Source organism: Diplotaxodon limnothrissa, linkage group LG20, assembly GCF_057381915.1.
Source record: "Diplotaxodon limnothrissa isolate DT_005_m linkage group LG20, D_limnothrissa_male_GT1.1, whole genome shotgun sequence".
In the NCBI taxonomy this organism is placed as follows: Eukaryota; Metazoa; Chordata; class Actinopteri; order Cichliformes; family Cichlidae; genus Diplotaxodon; species Diplotaxodon limnothrissa.
Window position 1 is genome coordinate 5,782,737 of NC_140615.1, and position 19,379 is coordinate 5,802,115.

The 19,379-nt window shown below is 43.4% G+C and overlaps 1 protein-coding gene across 3 annotated transcripts in view; it reads left to right on the forward strand.

The window, feature by feature from the left end:
* rerea (arginine-glutamic acid dipeptide (RE) repeats a) overlaps positions 1-19,379 on the forward strand; it is a 130,476-nt gene that overhangs the window by 88,571 nt on the left and 22,526 nt on the right. For 2 of the 3 annotated variants that reach the window (XM_085345474.1, XM_085345473.1), the window contains exons 1-5: positions 10,928-11,144; positions 13,775-13,823; positions 14,805-14,929; positions 16,840-16,939; positions 17,641-17,739. In XM_085345474.1, the coding sequence (XP_085201600.1) occupies positions 11,110-11,144; positions 13,775-13,823; positions 14,805-14,929; positions 16,840-16,939; positions 17,641-17,739 (408 nt within the window). In that variant the 5' untranslated portion in view covers positions 10,928-11,109. Of the gene's footprint in view, positions 1-1,598; positions 1,705-4,191; positions 4,289-5,913; positions 6,019-10,927; positions 11,145-13,774; positions 13,824-14,804; positions 14,930-16,839; positions 16,940-17,640; positions 17,740-19,379 lie in introns of those variants that run through there. The other variant, XM_085345471.1, reaches the window with a different exon arrangement.

Sequence of the window (19,379 nt, forward strand, 5' to 3'; positions counted from 1 at the left end):
TGGCAGGCAGCCCTGTTAGTCTAGAAGGCAACTGTGTCTGTACATTGGATAGACAAGAGGTATGGAAGGGTGAGCTGACTGCTTGGAGGGAGGGGGAGTGGCATGACATCATTGCACACATTTCTACACACACAGTACGCCTTACTGCTGGGGGGGGCTGTGTCTTACTCCATCAGTGTTGGATCACAAGCAGTGTGTGTGTGTTGCTTGTGCGATGTTGCGTGCATATAATCATCCAGAGCAGTAAATGCAGCTGATTTGACTGCATGCCAGCTGCTGTTTAACACGTCCAGGCTCACTTACTCACTCATTCCTCCTCCCTGCTAAAGGTTTGAGAAAGGAAAAGAAATGAAAAAACAAAAAGTGGTGGAGTGAAAAGGTTTACAGTGGAAGAATGGCGTGGGGGGGGGTATGGAATATGGAAGGAGTGGAGAGAATGAGAAAACCAGAGGTGGTCTCGAGGTTTAAGGGGAGGTGATGATTTGCTTGGCTGCGTGTGCTCTCAGTCTCCTCCCCTGTGACATAACAGAACAATGTACTCCAAAGGCTTTAAGTATCTTTACCCTGACCTCATGTTTCTTGCTACGCACACACATATATACACAAGAGCCTGGAAAGGGTGGATGTTAAACTGTCTGCCTTGGATTACTGAAGTATCTTCCCCACCTTTTTATTTTCTCCCCTTGTGGTTTTTCTCCTGTACTCCATTGGTGGTGTCGGTGCAGGTGTCTCGGTCTGTTAGTTCAGTTCAGTGCAGTGCAGCAGAGCCCCTAATAAAGATGGCTGGGGCCAACAGGATTGTGTCGCAGTCCAGCACCCACCCTGGCAGTCTCTCTAATGTTCTTTCAAACCACTGTGACGGTCAGTTGGGTTTATGTGCAGTCACAATAAATATTTTATAACATGAAATGAAAACAGTATTTTGCCCTTTTCATCCCTCACCTCAGCACTAGTGTCAGTCTCTACCATTTTCTCCCCACACCTTCCCCCCCTGCTGTTTTTTTCCCTTCCCTCTGTGTGTTTTCATTGACTCACCCTGTGGAAAGGCTCTGTTCTCACCTCAGTGCTGCCACTTGCTGGCCAGCTGAAGGATTAAAAGAGATTTGCTGACTTGCATTTTATCAAAGAGCCAGTGGGTGGCAGCACATAAAGGCATAGAAAACTTGATACTGTACATGTGCATCAAAAAGCTTTATAAAGCCCTAGTAGTGTGTTAAATACATAATGGCTCATTAGAGTATTATCATTAAGTGAAGTGAAATCAAGGCAAAGGATTGATTTGCACAAGGCATAGGTTGAACACTCATCCATTCCCCGCATGGTTCCTCTCACTCCATACTTCCTCCAGCGACGGCCATCCCACTGTTTACTTTATTAAGGCTCTAAATGCCCCACAATCCGTTTTTAATTGACTTGGTCTCTCTGCGTGCGTCTTGGCATCAGCCTGTGTGAGCCATAAACGGTGCATCTGCACGGCTTCGTTCTTTGCCAAAAGGCCAATTTGTGACGTCGTAATCAAACAGAACGATGTCTGTTTATCTTAGCGTGGGATCTTTTTAGTCTCCTGCTCACTCACTTTGTGTCTCTCTGTGTTGCAGAGTAAACGGGACCATCTGCTGATGAATGTGAAATGGTACTACCGCCAGTCAGAGGTGCCTGACTCCGTCTACCAGCACCTGGTGCAGGATCGCAACAATGAGAACGGTGAGGCCGCCGATTGATCGTTTAAACACACCTGCACATGTGCACATGTACAGTACGTGCACGCAAGAGAGTAAATCCATTTAATTTTCTGTGCTGTTCCTCCTCTACAAACACACACACCTGGCTGTGCTCTCCGCGCTGTGTCCCTGGCAGCCGAGCCAATACCGTGGCTCTGTGCTGGTTCCCTGGGTAACACTGCTTCAGGCCAGACAGCAGCACAGTGGAGTGTTAATAACCCGCAGTGTCATGTGGCCCTTCAGTGTACACGCTCTCAACCCAGTCAGTGCCAGTGGACTCATCACACTCTCAGCACATTCACATCTACAGGAACACGAGCCTGCCAGTGATCTGCAGCCACTGAATATCAAATCCTGAGAGAAATTTAACATTGTTGGAGTAATGGGTGTCCTCGCAGCACTCTAGTGCTTATTTTTTAGATTTTTATTAGTATTTTTTTAAAAACATATTTTAATTAATGAAGCCATCAGTCATACATGCAAATCTTTGAACGGCCTGCAACAGGTAAATGAGTAATTGTTTAGTTATATCACTAAACCAATATCGTATCATCCTTTTGGATTCAGAGTCAAAACCAAAGCCAGTTCAAAACAAGTCGCCTCAAGGAGCTTTATACTATAAGGTAAAGACCCTGCAGTATTAGAACACCCAAACATCAGATGACCTCGCCCTGTGAGTACACACTAGGTGATGATTGGAAGAAAAAAGCTCCCTTTGAATAGGAAGAAACTTCCAGCAGAACCAGGCTCAGAGAGTCTCCTCTGCTGCAACCGGTTACGGGGTGATGGGAAAAGGAAAAAGGAGGGCATAGAGAGAAAGGATAAAAAAACAAGCCAAAGGAGAGAGAAGGTGAAATTCAGACGGCTTGAAAGTGCTTATCAATACATTTATCAACACAAACTCTTACTGTATGCTCAACTGTTTATCCAAACTTTAAGCAAATTCAACTGGTAAACAAAATGATGAGCTCACGAGTTCAGTTGTCAGCCTTACTGTTTTGAAATGTAATAATTTATAACAGCTTAGTCCTTAGTTGTTCATCTAGAGCAGGGGTGTCGAACTCCAGGCCTCGAGGGCCGGTGTCCTGCAGGTTTTAGATCTCACCCTGGGTCAACACACCTGAATCAAGTGATCAGTTCATTACCAGGCCTCAGGAGAACTTCAAGACATGTTGAGGAGGTAGTTTAGACATTTAAATCAGCTGTGTTGGTTCAAGGACACATCTAAAACCTGCAGGACACCGGCCCTCGAGGCCTGGAGTTCGACACCTGTGATCTAGAGTGTTTAGCTAGCAATTTAATACATTTGTCTGTTACTATTAGCTAAACATAAGCTACTTATCCATAATGTAAAGTAAATCAGCTATTAGCCATAGTTTTAGCTCCGTATTTCGTCCACGGTTCCACACTATTACTATTCTAATCATTCCCACATTTCTTTGGGGCTTTTTATTTTTTATTGGTTTATTATTTTTACTTAACTTTTTTTTCAGTTGAAACATGTTCAAACCCACTCAGTAGTTTAAGTGTAATTAAAGAAACTAGCTGACCTATTCTCCATGTACCCCATGGCTACATATATCTGTGTTCTCTGTGTTCTTTGACTGTCAGAATTGAAAATGTCAACTACTCTACTTGGTTTTATTGCAGCAAGAACTCTGTGTCCTATAAACATGGTTGAAGTTAAATTAGTTTTGTAGTTAAGTGTTACTCGGTGTTCTGAACACTTTGTCGTTGCACACAAGTTTAATTTTAGCCTTTTAAATGTGCGTGTTCCCGGAAATGTTTCTCAGCCTGATTATAAACTGCAATTTTCTCTTCAAACTGAGATAAAATAACACACCTCACCTGTTGACACATCCTGTTCACAGTTGGCAGTTCTTGTTAGCCGGAGTGCCCCCAGTGGCTCGGTTTTCTTTGCTTCACAGTATAATCATCTCTACCTTTACACGCTGTAAAAACAGCCTCCTAACCAAACAAAAAATCCAGATAGGATCAGGGTTGCAGCTAAGTACGGTGTTGTGCCATTTTCTTTTTCTACGATAATACAAGGATTGTGCCACACAGTGCTATACTATCAGCAGTCTGTCCTGGCAGCAGGGACTTGGACTATTAGAATTGATGTCACAAGGCCGGAGCTCACTGGCCACAGCTCAGGTCATTTGTCAAAGACAAGTCCCAACTTCCTCTTGTTGCCAGTGATGCATCGTAACTACCATAGGGGTCATTTCACTCGAGAACTGAACATTATGCTCTCTTCTGAAGGGATAGCATATTACTGGCTTTATTGAATTGAACTATTTATTGAATTATGGCGCAATATTCCACAGAGGTGCTTGTTACTGTGGGTAAACACAGAATTGTGCTGATACTTTTGTGGTTTACAGAGCTACTTTATCTCAAATCATTATTTTTGTCACAGATTATGTATATGATGTAGACTGACCACAGGCACTATTCCCTCCTGCAGACTCTGGCCGGGAGCTGGTCATCACAGATCCAGTGGTCAGGAGTCGAGAACTCTTTATCTCGGACTACGTGGACACTTATCATGCTGCTGCTCTCAGGTAAACAAACCCACACACGAGCAAACAAAACTGCACATAAAGACTGGAAGCTTTCTAAACAGTGCTACAGAAAAATGGAATACTTTCAGCACAGGCTTCACAGGTTTTTTCTACACCGAGATTTCTGCTTCTAGAGCTCTGGTAACATCTAGGCTATTACAGTATTTGAATTTATAACAGTGTAACTGGAACAGCTTTTATTTGTGGATTTTGGTGCCTTTGTATACAAATTACAGAACTGTCATTCAACTTTCGTGGCACTTTCTGCTATGATTTTGTGTTTCTGTCAGCAAGATAAAGATAATCTTATGCCTTTTAATCAGAAATTGGAAAAAAGAAGAAGCAAATATTATACTTTTGCTGACTAATTCAATGGTAAAGCAAATCAGTTCCCTTTTCTTTTAATTGAAACACTGCTATCATAAAACATATGGCGGGTCTGAACCAGACTCAGGATATAATATAGTGTATTTTATTTATCCCTTTGCCTTCTGAGCCGTAAACCTCCATTATCCCCATATTTCTGCCACCTCTCCATGAATAATTATGTTGCTCTGATACCAAATTGCTTTATAGCACTACACACTGAGCTATTTCATTTTTACAATCCTAAAGTGATCATATAGCATGCTTTACTGGTTTTAGCAGGTGCTGCTAAAATAGAGCAGATGTGTAAAGATGCAAAGCCATAACTGAGGCACATACCTTTATGCTGTTGAACATTAAAACACTGATTAAAACAGCTCTGCATCAATACACACCTGCACAAGCTGCTAGAGAGCAGCCTATAGCGCCTCCTCTGTATATATTTAATGTCTTTGGAAATGCTCGCCGACTTAATAATTTTCTTTGTCTAGAAACAAATACGCTTTGTTCGGTCTTTGTCCCTGCCTCTGTCTCTTCCTCCCTCCTGGCTGACCACCCCTCCCCTCCTTTTCCCTCCTCTTCCCCTTTCCTTTAATCAAAACCATCTGCAAGCGGTAAAGCCATGTCTTCCAGAAACCACAGATTTTAGGGAAAATTAGCTGCAACTTCTCCTACACAGAGCTCCCTTTGATTTGTCTTTTTCTCTGGGCTTTAGATAAACGGGAGGGAATTCCAGTGGGATGCTGTAATGCCGCAGCTCTGAGCTCTCCAAAGACGGCTCTCCTTAGCACCCTTTAATCTTTTCAGGGGGAGGAAGATACTATTTCTCTGCAACGCAGCCCAGCTACATATGGCTGTGATGTCTGTTATTTTGATAGAGCCAGACACCAGGGTGCTGGAAACAGGAAATGGCATCAAGATGTGGTCAGAGCCGTGGCCTCCACGGCTCACTGGGGGGTAAACGTGTTAGGAGGGGAGACAGGCAGGTTGAATTCCTTTTCCAGATCTCTGCGTCTGCAGCAGATGAGGCAACGCTGACATGTTCAGCTGGTGTTTACGGCTTAAATAGCCAGAGCCTGATATTTCACCGCAAAAGTCAGCAGGTGCTGACAAGCAGCAGATACCTGCTGTCGCACTTGTCCCCTCCTATAGGCGAACATACCAGAAGCCTCTAATTAGGGCTACTTGTGCTCATGCTGGGGTGTCACTTTGTCATGTTGGTTGTTTTTGTCTAATAAAGCCTGTCTGCTCTCTTGCAGGGGGAAATGCAACATTTCCCATTTCTCTGACATTTTCGCTGCCCGGGAGTTCAAAGCCCGCATGGACTCCTTTTTCTATATCCTTGGATATAACCCAGAGACCAGGTGAGCTTACCGGCACTGATGGTGCACCCGTCTTAATTCTCCCCCAAGCTCTGAAATTCAGTCAGCCCTGCACAACACTGACACCACGTTTATTAAATCAGGACAACATCGAGCCATCAGAAGTTCAGGTTGACATCCTCAGCATTTTTTTTAACAAACAAAAACTAAAATCTAAAAATATTCATTTTCACATCAGAAAAAGAAAAGCAGCAGGTCTCCGGCCTGTTAGGTCTGCAGTGATTAAGATGACTACACAATTATCAATGTAGGTGACAGCTAATTTTATGCTAACCGATGCCTGTATGAGGCAGCTCATTGTTATGTTGAGACAAAAATAGCCATTCATTATAAAGACACTTTGATGCAGCTAATATCGGATGAGGCATGTTGCTGGGGTTTGCATTAGTGTTAAATAACTTGCTAAATAATACATTCTTAGCAAGCTTACGCATGCAGGAGCTATACAGAGAAGCTATTTTTACCCCACATGAGACCTGAGGTCTCTACTTTCTTTCTTTTTTCTTTTTTTTTAAAAAAACGTGTAATGTCTAATGATGACGAAAAAGAATGATCCCGATGTGATCCAATTATGGGGAATGAGCCAGGGAAACCCCCCATGGTTTGTAATTTTATTGGGAATGTATCGATATTTTTCATGTTGCATGTCAGGTTTTAAACATTGATCTTTTGCGTTAAAATTATGATTAGAATCAAGATCCTGCACGTTAAGCGTCTGATTAAGGTTTCACTGAAAACATTTTGATATGCCACTACAGGAAAGGTACGGGTGTTAAATAAGAAAAATAATGTTGATTGAGTTTCCAGATCTTGATCCTTGTGCATCCTGGAAAACTAGAAAACACTCTTTAAAAAAAAAGAAGACAAAATTCACAATATTTATGTAGCTAATTAAAATAAAACATATTTTCATTACACGCAGTTTTGTATGCTCAGATAATAATGCCCTAATTTTATGTTAAGCACATCAACATATGACAAAGCGGAGCCTCTTCTGCTGTTTTTCTTCTGTGCATTAGATTATGTTTTGGAGTTTTCCAATGACGGTTGTCTTGTTCAACCACATAAACACTCCTCACTTCTTCATTCTTTCAATCACCTTCTGGCAGTGCTTATCCACAGGCCTGCTGATATCCAGGTGTGTTTCTCCTTCTGTGCAGAAATGTGGGTTTGCAGAGCCCCTAAGACAAGAGGCAAAACAAATCAACAGATTACACATTATGATTGTGCTATATACTAGGGGTGCAACAATACTCGTATCGATATTGAACCGTTCGATACAGTGCTTTCGGTTCGGTACGCATATGTATGAACAATACAAAAAAATTTTTTTATTTTATCAACTTTCCTTCTGACGATGCTGTCTGTGTTGAGCGCTCAGTGGATCTGCGTTCCACTACTCCGCCTAGGCTGCACTGTCGAGCGCAGATCCACTGAGCGCAGCGCAAGCTAGCAAAACAGAAGCTAAGCTAGTTGCAACATGGCAACTGCCTCAACGCTACCCGAAATTGAACCTCCCCCACCCTCATTCAGATGTGGCCTTTGGAACTATCTTGGTTTTCATGTGAAGCATGACCCTGATGGTAAGCGCGTCATGGACAAAAGTAAAACAGTATGTCGGATGTGCCACGCAGTGCTCAATTGGTGGGAACTAGTGCGTTAGCGCAGTTAGCTTGTTAACGTGTTGACGCCGTCCAGTCCCACGCACGGGGCGATCCGCGGTAACTCGTTAACGGAGATTTGCCGCGTTATGGCGTTAATGTCATTTTAACGAGATTAATGCTACAAACTTTACCTGAGTCATTTAGACAGACGTTAGCACATGATTCTCCTTATGGGGACCTGATATGTTTAATATGCTGCTGAGAATATAGCCCAGAAGAAGCGTATAGTATAGCTTTTATTTTGGAAAGAGCCATTTCTCTGTAATAAACTCTTTTCCAAAGATGAGTGATTTCTCGATCAGATAGATTTATTTTATTTTTTAATTATTTTGTTGTTTCAGCAACATTACATTTAAAAACTGTACTTTTGAGTTAAAATATATATTTATAATTTTAATAAATGACAAATTGAAAGACATAAAAAAAAATTTGTATCGAAAAAAATATAGAACCGTGACACCAAAGTATCGAACCGAACCGTGAATTTTGTGTATCGTTGCACCCCTACTATATACATGTCCACAGATTGGTACCAGGATATCCCCACATGTATTTATGGAGGCCTTGTCTGAATCATAAATATCAAGTCAAAATGTTCTGCTTGCATGACCCCAGTCATATTCAAAATGTTATAATAAGAATATTATCAAAATATTTGTCAAACCGTCTTTCCATACGTTTTCTTAACCGCACATCAGGTTTGCAAGGAGGCTGTCGTAGAACATGAGGGAGGGGGGACACTGCATGCAGTTTTACTAAGTGTCATAACTGAACACAGCAATGCTTGGAAAGTCGATGCTACATCCTAACGCTAGAGGTGTATAAAATGAAACACCTGGCCACCCAGTCTGCCTTTACAAACACTGTTGAAAGAATGGGTCGTTCTGTAGAGCTGAATGAATTTGAGCATGATGCTCTGACATGATGTCACCACCGAAAGGAGTCAGTATGTGAAATTTCTTCTCTTGGAGATCTTCCACACGTAGCTATAAGCGCTATTATTGCAACGTGTTTCGGAACCAAGAGGAGCTCGGCCGCAAAGTTAGAGTGGAGACCTGAAGCTCATGGTGCGTAAACGTCTCCAACACTCTGCTGACTCAGTAACTACAGAGCTTTAAATCTGAACTGGCATTAACATCAGCACAAAAACTGTGCACCAGGAGCTTCATGGGATCGATTTCTAGCACAGCGCTGTGTTTCAGTAGTGCTATGCAATACGGCAAAGTTTTAGTAAATATAGAGCTAGTATTGCTATTACCAATTCCAATATTGATGGGTATTGTTTAGGTTTTATCCAATATCGCTGCCAAACTGGTACTTTTGAAACGATGCCGGTGCTTAAACGGTGCTCGAACGGTGCTCGGACCGGTGCTTAAAGAATGGAGATCACAAACTTTGTCCAAAAACCTCTTATGTTTTTATTTTTAGCAGTCTCTTTTTTTCCTGCAAAATGATAACCAAGTTAGCCTTTTCTGTTGATACAACATACCTCCTTTGGCTGGAACCAGTGCTTAAACAATGGAAAACACAAACTTTGTCCTAAAACCTCTCATGTTTAGCTGTTTTTTTTTTGTAAAAAGATAACAATGTTAGCCTTTTCTGCAGCTATAGGGCATATATGGTATCACTCTATCAAATAAGAAAACAGCTGCATGTAACTACGACGGTGTTTGCTAGTTCACCTTACATGCATTAATTTAATAACGTGGTTAGCCTACTCAACGTAAATTACACACGAACAACATTAAGCTACTCACCCAGAGAAGAACGGCTGCTGCTGCTACACTGGCAGGGCTAGGGGCCAGGACTCTCCTCTTCGGGTTCTTGGGGGGATGTTGCTAACTCCGGGTCCGATAACAGGCACCACACCCGCAGTAGATGTGCCCGGTGTGAGGTCTTGCAGCAAGCTATCAAATACGGTGCATTTTTCGGCTTTTAAAAAAACGCAATGCGTCGCCAGGTGTTTCATCAGATTCAAGGTGTTACCTCCTTTGCACAGTATCACCTTAAAGCACTTGTTGCAGGCTGCTGAGTTTGCATCTTTTGCTGTGAAGTACAGCCAGACTTTGACCGCTTCGCCTTGGGCATTTTTAATCTGTAGCTCTGCTCTAAAAGAACGTATGTACCTGGACCCGCCCACTATCCTTGCAAAGGTAAAGTTATTGGCTAAAATCGAAAGTGTATGACATCTCAAGAAAAAAAACAGCACCGAAATGTGCTTTCGGTCTGGTTACTACCGTTTATGTTAGAACCAGTGCCATCATGGCACCGGATACCGGTACCCATCCCTGTATAGGGGTAGGAGTATGTCATGATTTGAGATGAATCATCATTAATCTGCACATTTTAATGACCACTAAATCACTGCGATTTCACTGTGTACGAAACACACCTTTTGCTCTTCCTGCATTTTGACATTATTTATTTATTTATTGGAGACCTGTAATGTAAACGTGTCCATCTCTAAAACACTTTGGATCCAGTTCTGTTGTTTAAATGTTCTATAAGCTGTAAATAAAACAGACATGACAGTCAAATCAAAAGCGTTCCAACGTTTTTCATAGTTTTTCCAAAAAACAAAACAAAAAAAACCCCCAAACAATTATTATGAAGCACAATTCAGTGTTCTACATACTGAACTTGGAGGATAGAAACAAAGTATCGATCCTATCGGGCTAATATCAATCAGATACTAATACCAGCGTTGGTATCGACCCGCCCGCCACTATTTTTCTGTTACACTTGAATATTTCAACTTTTTTAATATGTTGGATCTCTTGATCTTCACTTTAACTGATGCATTTTTACGCTGATGCCCTTCAGTATAAATATAACATTTCTTTGGACACGATGAGCTTTTTCATTCATTCAAGTGCACGAGTACAAAACGAGAGAACCCCCCTTGTGTTATTATCACTGGTTGTGCGGGGAATGCCTCACGTGTTGCAGTGACAGCTGTCCTTGTTGTTGGCACTGATGGTTGCCAGCTGGGAACCCCCCTCCATCGGGGCCCCCTGTTCCACTCTCGGTCTTCCGCTCCCTTCCTCCCTCCTCGTTTGGTATTCCGAGCTCGGCGTCTGCAGCATTGCAATTTCACTCTTGTTTATTATGGTGCAGACATACGAGGAGAGATGAATTCCGTATCCCGCATGCGGCTGTGTCTGCCTGCCTCTTAGTGCGTGCGTGCGTGTGTGAGGTCGCAGCACATGCTCAGTAGTGTGTGTAGAGGAGCGAGCCGAGCTTGCGACGCTGTACGTGCTGGCTGAGGTCACAGCACAAGCTCAGTGAATACCTCTCCGGGAGCGAATGCGTGGTTCTCCATTTTGAGCACCTAGGAATAGGTGTGAGAGGGGAATTAATTTCAACCAGCGTTACACACACAGTGTCAGCACCCCCACCTTAGGGCTCGATGTCAGAAATGGACGATTTGTTCAGTCCCCGGAGGTAGGTTTGCGATCACATTGTCGCGCTTTCCCCGTGCCATTTATCGGTTGCGAGTGCGCGAGTGTTAGGCTCGTCTTATTTTCATGGAGTCGCATTCCAGCTGTCTGACAGGACTGTGTGATGTGTGTGAGAGCCGTCCGCGCCGCTGTCATTGTGTTAACCGGCTGTGTTTGTGTGTCGGTGGCGGGGAGAAAAAAACCGAGTGTCGGTAGCCCGAACGCTTCTGGACGCGCAGGCTGTCACCGCAGCCTCGCATGCCGTTACGCGTCTGGAGTCGCTCCGCACCTTTTTGTGCATGCGCTTCATTCAAGCTTCCGATAAACGCACATTGTCGGGGTGTTCATCCGCAAGTGTGGGGCTGGTGAACGTGCTGCCGGTGTGGTTATATGGTGTGCAGAGGCTTCCCTGGCTCCATTTTGCATCTCCTGTTTACAACCGGGATGATGACATGGCGTATGAAGCAATGCCGGGGAGGGGGTGCAGGCAAAGCTCAGACGGCTGTGCTGCCAGCTGCGATTTACACAAGCCTACCGATCACGATACCAACAACACCAACTTGAGTCTGCTGCTTCTTCTTCTGTTTTTTTTTTTCTGCTGCGCTACAATTATGTCAGTGTGCCACAGTCTAGCTCAGCGATTGGCTGGAATTGATGGCGGAGGGGGCGGGGCTATCCTTGATTGCACACAAAGTTGCCCAGACTGTCACGTTGTTGTTTTGGGTTTTGATAAGTAAGCCTGTAATTACTTGACAAGATTGTGTGCTAATGCTGAGTTAGAGCAGAACTTGTTGTAACAAGTGGCCATGTTTTCATAGTGTTTACTGTGCTAGGCAACAGGCTTTGAGCTGCTTAATGGGGGTGGGGGGTCATTATTAGTGGGGGCAGTGTTTTATGAATACTCAGCACAGCTGCCCAGATAGTGCTTCATCCATCCATGCCTTCCTTTGTTTGCTATGAATAATTGTATTAAGCTGATGACCAGGATTTCTCAATAAGTATAAAAATCAGCTGCTGGATGCATGATTAAGGAATGCTTGATATATATGCATATATTTTTTTATCACAGGCATCAGTGCTTGTGTTGCAGGCTTGCTTTTGTTTAAGAGTACCTGCAGTCTTTATGGAAACTCCTCCGAGCCTCCTGCTGCGATCTGTATTCTGCCTCCTCTCTCAGGACCTGCGCAGCATTAAAGCACGGCTGTCTTCAGACACACTGTTCTCATTCTGGAGCACAGGTCCTCATTTGTCATCCTTACTGCCTCCTGCCAAATGTGCCGTGGACCTGGCCCGACTGCACATTGTCAGAAACGCGTTTTGTGAGAACTTTTTTCACTGTGTGCAGGAACACACTCTGTAAATCAAATAATTTTTCTTCCTCTTCTTTTTTTTTTTCTCCCTTTGTCATGCAGGCGTTTAGATGTGCAGATGTGGATGGTATATCTGTTCTGCTCTAATAAATCTAAAGGAATGGTTATTGTTTGTTCATTGTTCGCCACTCACAACTGTTTGGGAAGTTTCAGGCATATGATGGTGTCTGAAACCCGGCTTTAAGTGGGATTATGAAATTGTTATGAAACCTTTATAGTCTTATCTGGAGTGCTGATGACGCAGAGAACCACCGTATTTCATCTTTATCAGCACTATTCATCACTGTAGCTGCCAGTTTCTGAGTGCTTTATATTTAGTTTGTCTTATTCGCTGAGAGCGTTGGTAATAAAACCAAGTGAAGTATTTCGACATGTTTCGGAGCGGCGGGTGGTGTTTTGGCAGCTGAGGTTCGGGTTTTTGGAGTGTGCTGGTGTGGAGGTTTTTGGCAGATCATAACATCTATGGATGGATGTGGATTAAACCTTTAATCGGACTCTCCTGTCTGAAGGGATCTTTTTAAGAAGGGGAAACAGGCTAAACCTGAGCCCGTCGCAGGGTTTGCGTGGTTTGAGGACTGTAAAGAGGACGGGAGGATTGCGGCCTCTCGAGTTTCCTCCAGTGATGGAGTGCGAGCTTCTCTCAGTGCAAATCACGCTGACAGATTCTGGGCTGCTCTGCGCTCGCTTGTATGAAAATCGGCGCTGTTGCCTAGGCGACCGAGGGGAAAAGGCTTTTCAAAAGGAACATCTTGTCATTTTCTTTAATCCACTGCAGCTGGAGATTCGGTACACTATTATTAAATTGCAGTTGCTATGGCTACCAACATTTGCACCAGCAGCCGTTTTCACCCTGCATATCCAGAGCCAGTTTCCCCTCCACCTCCACTCCCCCCTTCTCCTTTTTGGGGATTCTGTTTTATTGCTGCATCCACGTTATCATGCCTGCAAATGTGCACTGCTCGGCTCGCTGTGCAGGAGCAGGCGAGCAGGAACCAAATCTGTAAACACTTTGTACTTTTTCCCCGTAAAGACTTCCACATTTGAAAATAAATGAATAAATACAGACCATCCCCACTCTGTTGGATCTAGTCTTGGTCATGAGTGGTTAGATTTTTATTATCGTCAGTTTGTGATTTTTGCCGTTTGAGCAGTTGTTTAGTTAATTAAACAGGATTTGCAGAGCTGACAGATTTCTCACAGCCGGCTTTTGAAATGGTGACGTGTAAATATTTTGTTTCAATCTGCTCTCTTTGTTTCTTCTCAGGCGACTAAACAGCACACAGGGGGAAATCCGAGTGGGACCCAGTCACCAAGTAAGTCATTGCTCAGCACACACATTAATGTTCGAACCGCAGGGCTTCACCTGAATAAGAGACTAATAATTGCATTATTCGATCTCTGGGTGGGAATTATGTGTTTAGTTTTGAGATACTAGGGTTTTTTTTGTTCATCTGTTTATTTTATGTGAACATACACACACTCTCAGATTGAGCGCCTGATATCCGGCTCAGTCGTTGCAGCGATTATCATATTTCTGTTCACCGACTTTGTGGCTAGATTCAGAAAAGTCTCGTGTTCAGTACTGCGTCACAGACGTAAGTAGTGGTTTCCAGCAAAAACTCAGAGTTACAGTTTTTGCAATAAATACAGCACAGGCAGCAAATGTAACCAAGCTTTGAGAATTTACTGTTTAATTACTTCAGGAGATCCGGATTTTAGAGAGCACTAGTGTAACAGTCTGTGCCCTTGTTTTGCAGAATCATTGTGATTTATGCATGTGTATTATTTGACAGATTAAAGCTGTATTTTACTGTGTAGTCATTAATGACCGGCCTGCACTTAGTAGGACTCACAGCACCAGTTATTGTTAATTTTACAAATTTTCTTGAAGCAAACATCACGCGGTTATAAATCTTTACATGTTGCCTGGGAACATTGGAATGAAATTACTGATTGGATTAAGTTTGCATGATTGTTCACAGTAATGTTTGCGCCTGCTGGTTTTAGTTGTGCTGAAACTCTACAAAGTTGTGTGTGTGTGTTACCCTCCCCTTAATGTCAGGTATCTTTACATAATCCCGTCTTAAACTAACACCTTCAGAGTATTTATAATTCGGTGTCATATATACTGTGTATTAAACTATTGTGACAGTAGCTTCCTGCCGTCCCACCACTCAGGAACACACAGTGAAAAGTTGATGACAGGCGGCTGAAAGAGGATATTTTCTTCAAGCCTGTGTGCTATTTGTAGTGTGACACCATCTGTCTCTCTCCTCCTCCGTGGACCTAATTAGGCCAAGCTCCCGGAGCTGCAGCCTTTCCCCTCCCCTGGTGGCCAGGCCGTAACCGAGAATGAGGAGCTGGTCTGGATGCCAGGGGTCAATGACTGTGACCTTCTCATGTACCTCAGAGCTGCAAGGTGAGCCCAGAGACACACAGGGCCTCAGACTTGGCAGTTATGCAAGGTCTAAAGCTGTTGGAGGTTTTTCACACACACACAAAAAAGGGGGAAAAAGTGATTTTTAAATTGACCTCTGACCTACAAATATGAATAAAATACTCTTTGTCAGTGAAAGTAAATGTCATGATCATGTCTCTCTGTCCAGGATCAATTCCAGGATGGGAATTGCTGAAGTCTCAACATTGGTATTTTATTGCTTTTTATTAGTGTTGCCCTCTGATCACATTCGGTATCTTGGGATGCAATCGGTCATCAGAGCTCGATGGGATGTTGTTCCAGTTCCAGTGATGTGTGTTGACAGGTTTCTGTGTCAGAGGCCACAGTGTAATTAATCACCATGCCACCATGCCAGACAGCATTGCACAACTTCCACTGAAGTTTATGTTACCTCAATTACACTCGGGTCCATAATATTTTGGCCAGTGAGGTAATGATCATAATTGCTGCCGTGAACACAGGTGTTGTCATAAAAATCAGTACATAACAGAACAAACTTTGATAACAACACCAGTGTTTACCTTTTTGCGTGATTCAAGAATTTCAACAACAATATTTTGTTAATGATTTATAAACTATGACGTGCGAGTAAAATTTTCCAAAGCTGTTCATGTTTTCTACAAATGAGGTGCAGCGCGCCCACGAGCACGCCGCAGGTGCCAGCAGTAACTTTTGTGAGTTACGATCTATTTACGGTTTCTGTTTTAACATTTTTTAAATGTCAGTGATACTTTTTACTTGGATAAATGAAGGGAACTATATAGAAAAGTCATTTTGCCACAAACTGCAGCTTCGCCTTACTGTTCTTTCTGGCTCAATGTGACTTTTTTTATTATTCATGAGAGATGTGTTTGACAAATTACACTCCAACAAGTCATTTATTTAGTTTAAATTCCCACAATCATTTGTTGGCAAATACCAGATATCAGTTTTTCGCAGGCGATTGCTTTTTGGCACGATACCGGCAGCGTGCCACCCACAGCAGGTTACACAAATGAAGAGGTGCACGACAAGCTGAAACTACAGCAAAATGCATCTCACTTCAGCAGCACTGATTTATTCAGTAGATCTACTGTTTAACACTCCTTTTTTCTTTTTTTTGAATATCTTTATTATTTCCTAACAAATGAGGCAGACATAATATCTGAATTCGATTCAAAGTGTTGAAATTATGTTTTGTAGCCTTTCACTATCATTTTAAATGTGAAGCCCAGTGAGATAGAAGTCCTGAAAGACCACAGAAAACAACTAAACTGCATGATGATTAAATTATTTCCATGGTTACAAAAAACAACTTTGTAAGATGTAACCGAGTCAAGAGCTCAAGTAGGTTGGCTTATCGTCAGTCTACAGTCTAGAGACGTCTTCGTTAATGCACATAGAGTTTAGAATAAGGTGCAAACCACCGGTTACACTCAAGAACAGGGAGATCACATCAGACAAGCTGTTTTATTTAATACTGGGTTAGTTTGTCCAGTTAAATTTTATACATGGCCCCCTATTATGAATATGCGACTTTATGAAAATGGTCATAATTCTTGAAGGGTTAATGAAATACTTTTGTTAAACTGCTTGAATTAAAGCTGAAAGTCTGCACTTGAATCACATGTTTGTTTGACTCTAAAACTTAATCATATAATTGCAGATATGCACATAAATGGACTGCGCGATCATGTTTGTTCAGTCAGGTGACCTCTGTGTTTCAATATTGAGGTAGTGTGCAGGCTGTTTATTCAACATTATGTGGGTAGCCACGTTTGAATGGCAGGAACTGTTTCCAGGTGTCCTCTGCTTATGTTTGTGTGGGAATGATTAGCTAGATTTGTGGCCTTTCCTTTAAAAACGTTACATCATCTGTGTCACGTCCACAGGAGCATGGCTGCCTTCGCAGGGATGTGTGATGGAGGCTCAACAGAAGATGGGTGTCTAGCAGCGTCTCGAGATGACACTACATTAAACGCACTTAACACTGTAAGTAGCCTTGCAGCAAGTCTTAATACTGCGAGCCGAGCGTGCATCACAGAAAATGAACAGAGTTAATGATGAATCGCAGAGATTTGTACGGTGCGTTCAGCTGTGATTTCACTGTGCAGTGATTTGCAGTGATAAGTCCTTTTCAGCAAACCCATCCTCAGGAGCCGGCAGTGCATTAGGCATAACGCGAGGTTTGTCCGTCGGATTGATAATGAATACTGGAGGAATTGAGAGCAAGAAAGAGATTATAATCACCATAAACAGGGCATCTATATTCCAAATCTATAAACTGGAAAATTAACATAGCGGGCAGGTCACTGTCTCTTGACCTTACTCTCCATTTGCAATTCCAATGAGTGATGCTTGTTTATTCTCAGAGGAAGAGCTCCAGCGCTGTCTGCTTCGCCCAGCCGAATGTGACACAAAGCTTAAAAGAAGCACGGCAATTGATTTTGTCACTGTTATTGTTGTTATATCTAGGCTGGGGTCTTGGGTCTTTAGTGTGTGACATCCCTCTCATTTATAGTAACAGCTTCAGTCACACCTGGATGTAAAATCTTTTTGCGTTGCTTTCTGAGCTCATTAAAAGGTGCGGATACTACTCAGGTGCCCTTAGTGAGACTGGTTGTTTTTTTTTAAAAGCTATGTTTGTTTGCTTTCTCATTTATTTGTTGTTGTTGTTTTTTCTTCCCCTCTAGCTTCACGAGAGCAGCTACGACGCCGGCAAGGCTCTGCAGCGTCTGGTGAAAAAGCCGGTACCCAAACTGATAGAGAAGTGCTGGTCTGAGGATGAAGTGGTAAGAGAGCCATTCTTTTATGTTGTCACGCATTAGCAAACGCGTGCTGATCTAAAAATAACACGGGCTGCATAAATATTAGTTGGTTTCCACAGCGAGCTGCTGTTTTTGTCATTTCATTTCACTCTGTGCGCCTCTTGTTCGTCTGCCGTTTGACTTTAGAGGGAGCTGTTGAGACTCTTGGCCTGGCCTCACAAAACATCAGTAAAAACACTTGTCAGTTTCCAGCTCCTCCAAGGCTCAAGAGCAGCTGCATCCTGTTTATCACCCACAGAATAAATCTTTAGCATAGAAGCCTGGAAAAGGGGGAGAAGAGGGGAAAAAAGGGGGGCTGGTAACGTTTGCCTCCATTTCAATTTCGATGTGAATTTCAGCACAGCTGTTGAAGGGCTGGGATCAGAAAATGGCAGCCCTTCTCCCTGATCAAACACTGCATCATGAGTGGGAAGGAGGGGAATGAAAGCGCCAAATTAGACTGTGTCAGAACGACTGAGCGCTCCGGCTTTGGCCTTGATGCGTTATGACACACTGCGCTGCATGTTTGTATACTCGGGCTCTTTTAAAGATAACACTGCTGAAGGATCTGACTGTAGATCTTAGAAACAAACACCCACCTCTCTCGCTGAATGGCTGCTGTTAGTCGTTCCTCCTCCTCAATGAATCAGCCTTTCCTCTCGGTGATATTGTTTTCGTAATCCTGACGCTTGGCAGACTTTGATTCCAGCTCGTATCCAGTGGAAATGAATGGGCGTCGTTTGTCTTGTAATCAAACACGACGGACGCGTTTAAATTAAACCCTCGGCCCACGGCAGGGCCGCGGTGGATCACAACAAATTAAGTGAGCCCTCCTTTTTTGTGGACTACTTATGAGTTTGCCTTTTATTTGTGCGTTCGTATTTACACTTGCCGATGGCAGGCACAGCTGTGCAAAGGTAATCAGAGCGAGGGACGGGGCGCGGTGATGGGAGGCTTTATTGCCACACTCGACCACAGCGGGGTCGACCACAGACCACTTGTCAAAGAAACGCTGTCTCGGCAGCAGGAGACTCAGACACTAAAACAAGCTCACAGCAAATCATTTGGGCAATTTGAATAGACCGAATATTCCATTACAGTCACATCCATTATTATGTACATATATGTGTGTCTGATTGTGTTATTTTGCTGTTCCACTGGGAGATGATGTGCTGAAACCGTCACCCCGCTGCTCTCTGTGTTCTGCTCCATTCACTCATTCATTTATACGGATTCATCTCACCGTGCTGACGGCGTTATGTAACAAGAGCCGAGGAGCTGTTGGGGAGTCCGGTACGCAGCGTCTGCCATGTTCTGTCCCGAAAGCGTTTTGTGTCTGCGGGTGGAGGCAGTCAGCAGGATTTCACCTGCAACACAGCGTCTGCCGCCCGGGGGGGAAGCAGCATCTTGACTCTTGGCCAAGGACACGGCTTCCACTGATCTGATCACCACTTGTGCCTTTTCAGCCCTGCAGCCTTGAGGGACAGGTGTAAATGCAGCTCCAACCTTGACGTACTCGCAGAAACCAGCCCTGCTGCTCTTCATTTATTCATCATCACCCCCGTCGCTCTTCTGCCTCCTCCACCTCCTCCCTCTTGTATCTCGTCGCCTCCAGGACTGGCTTC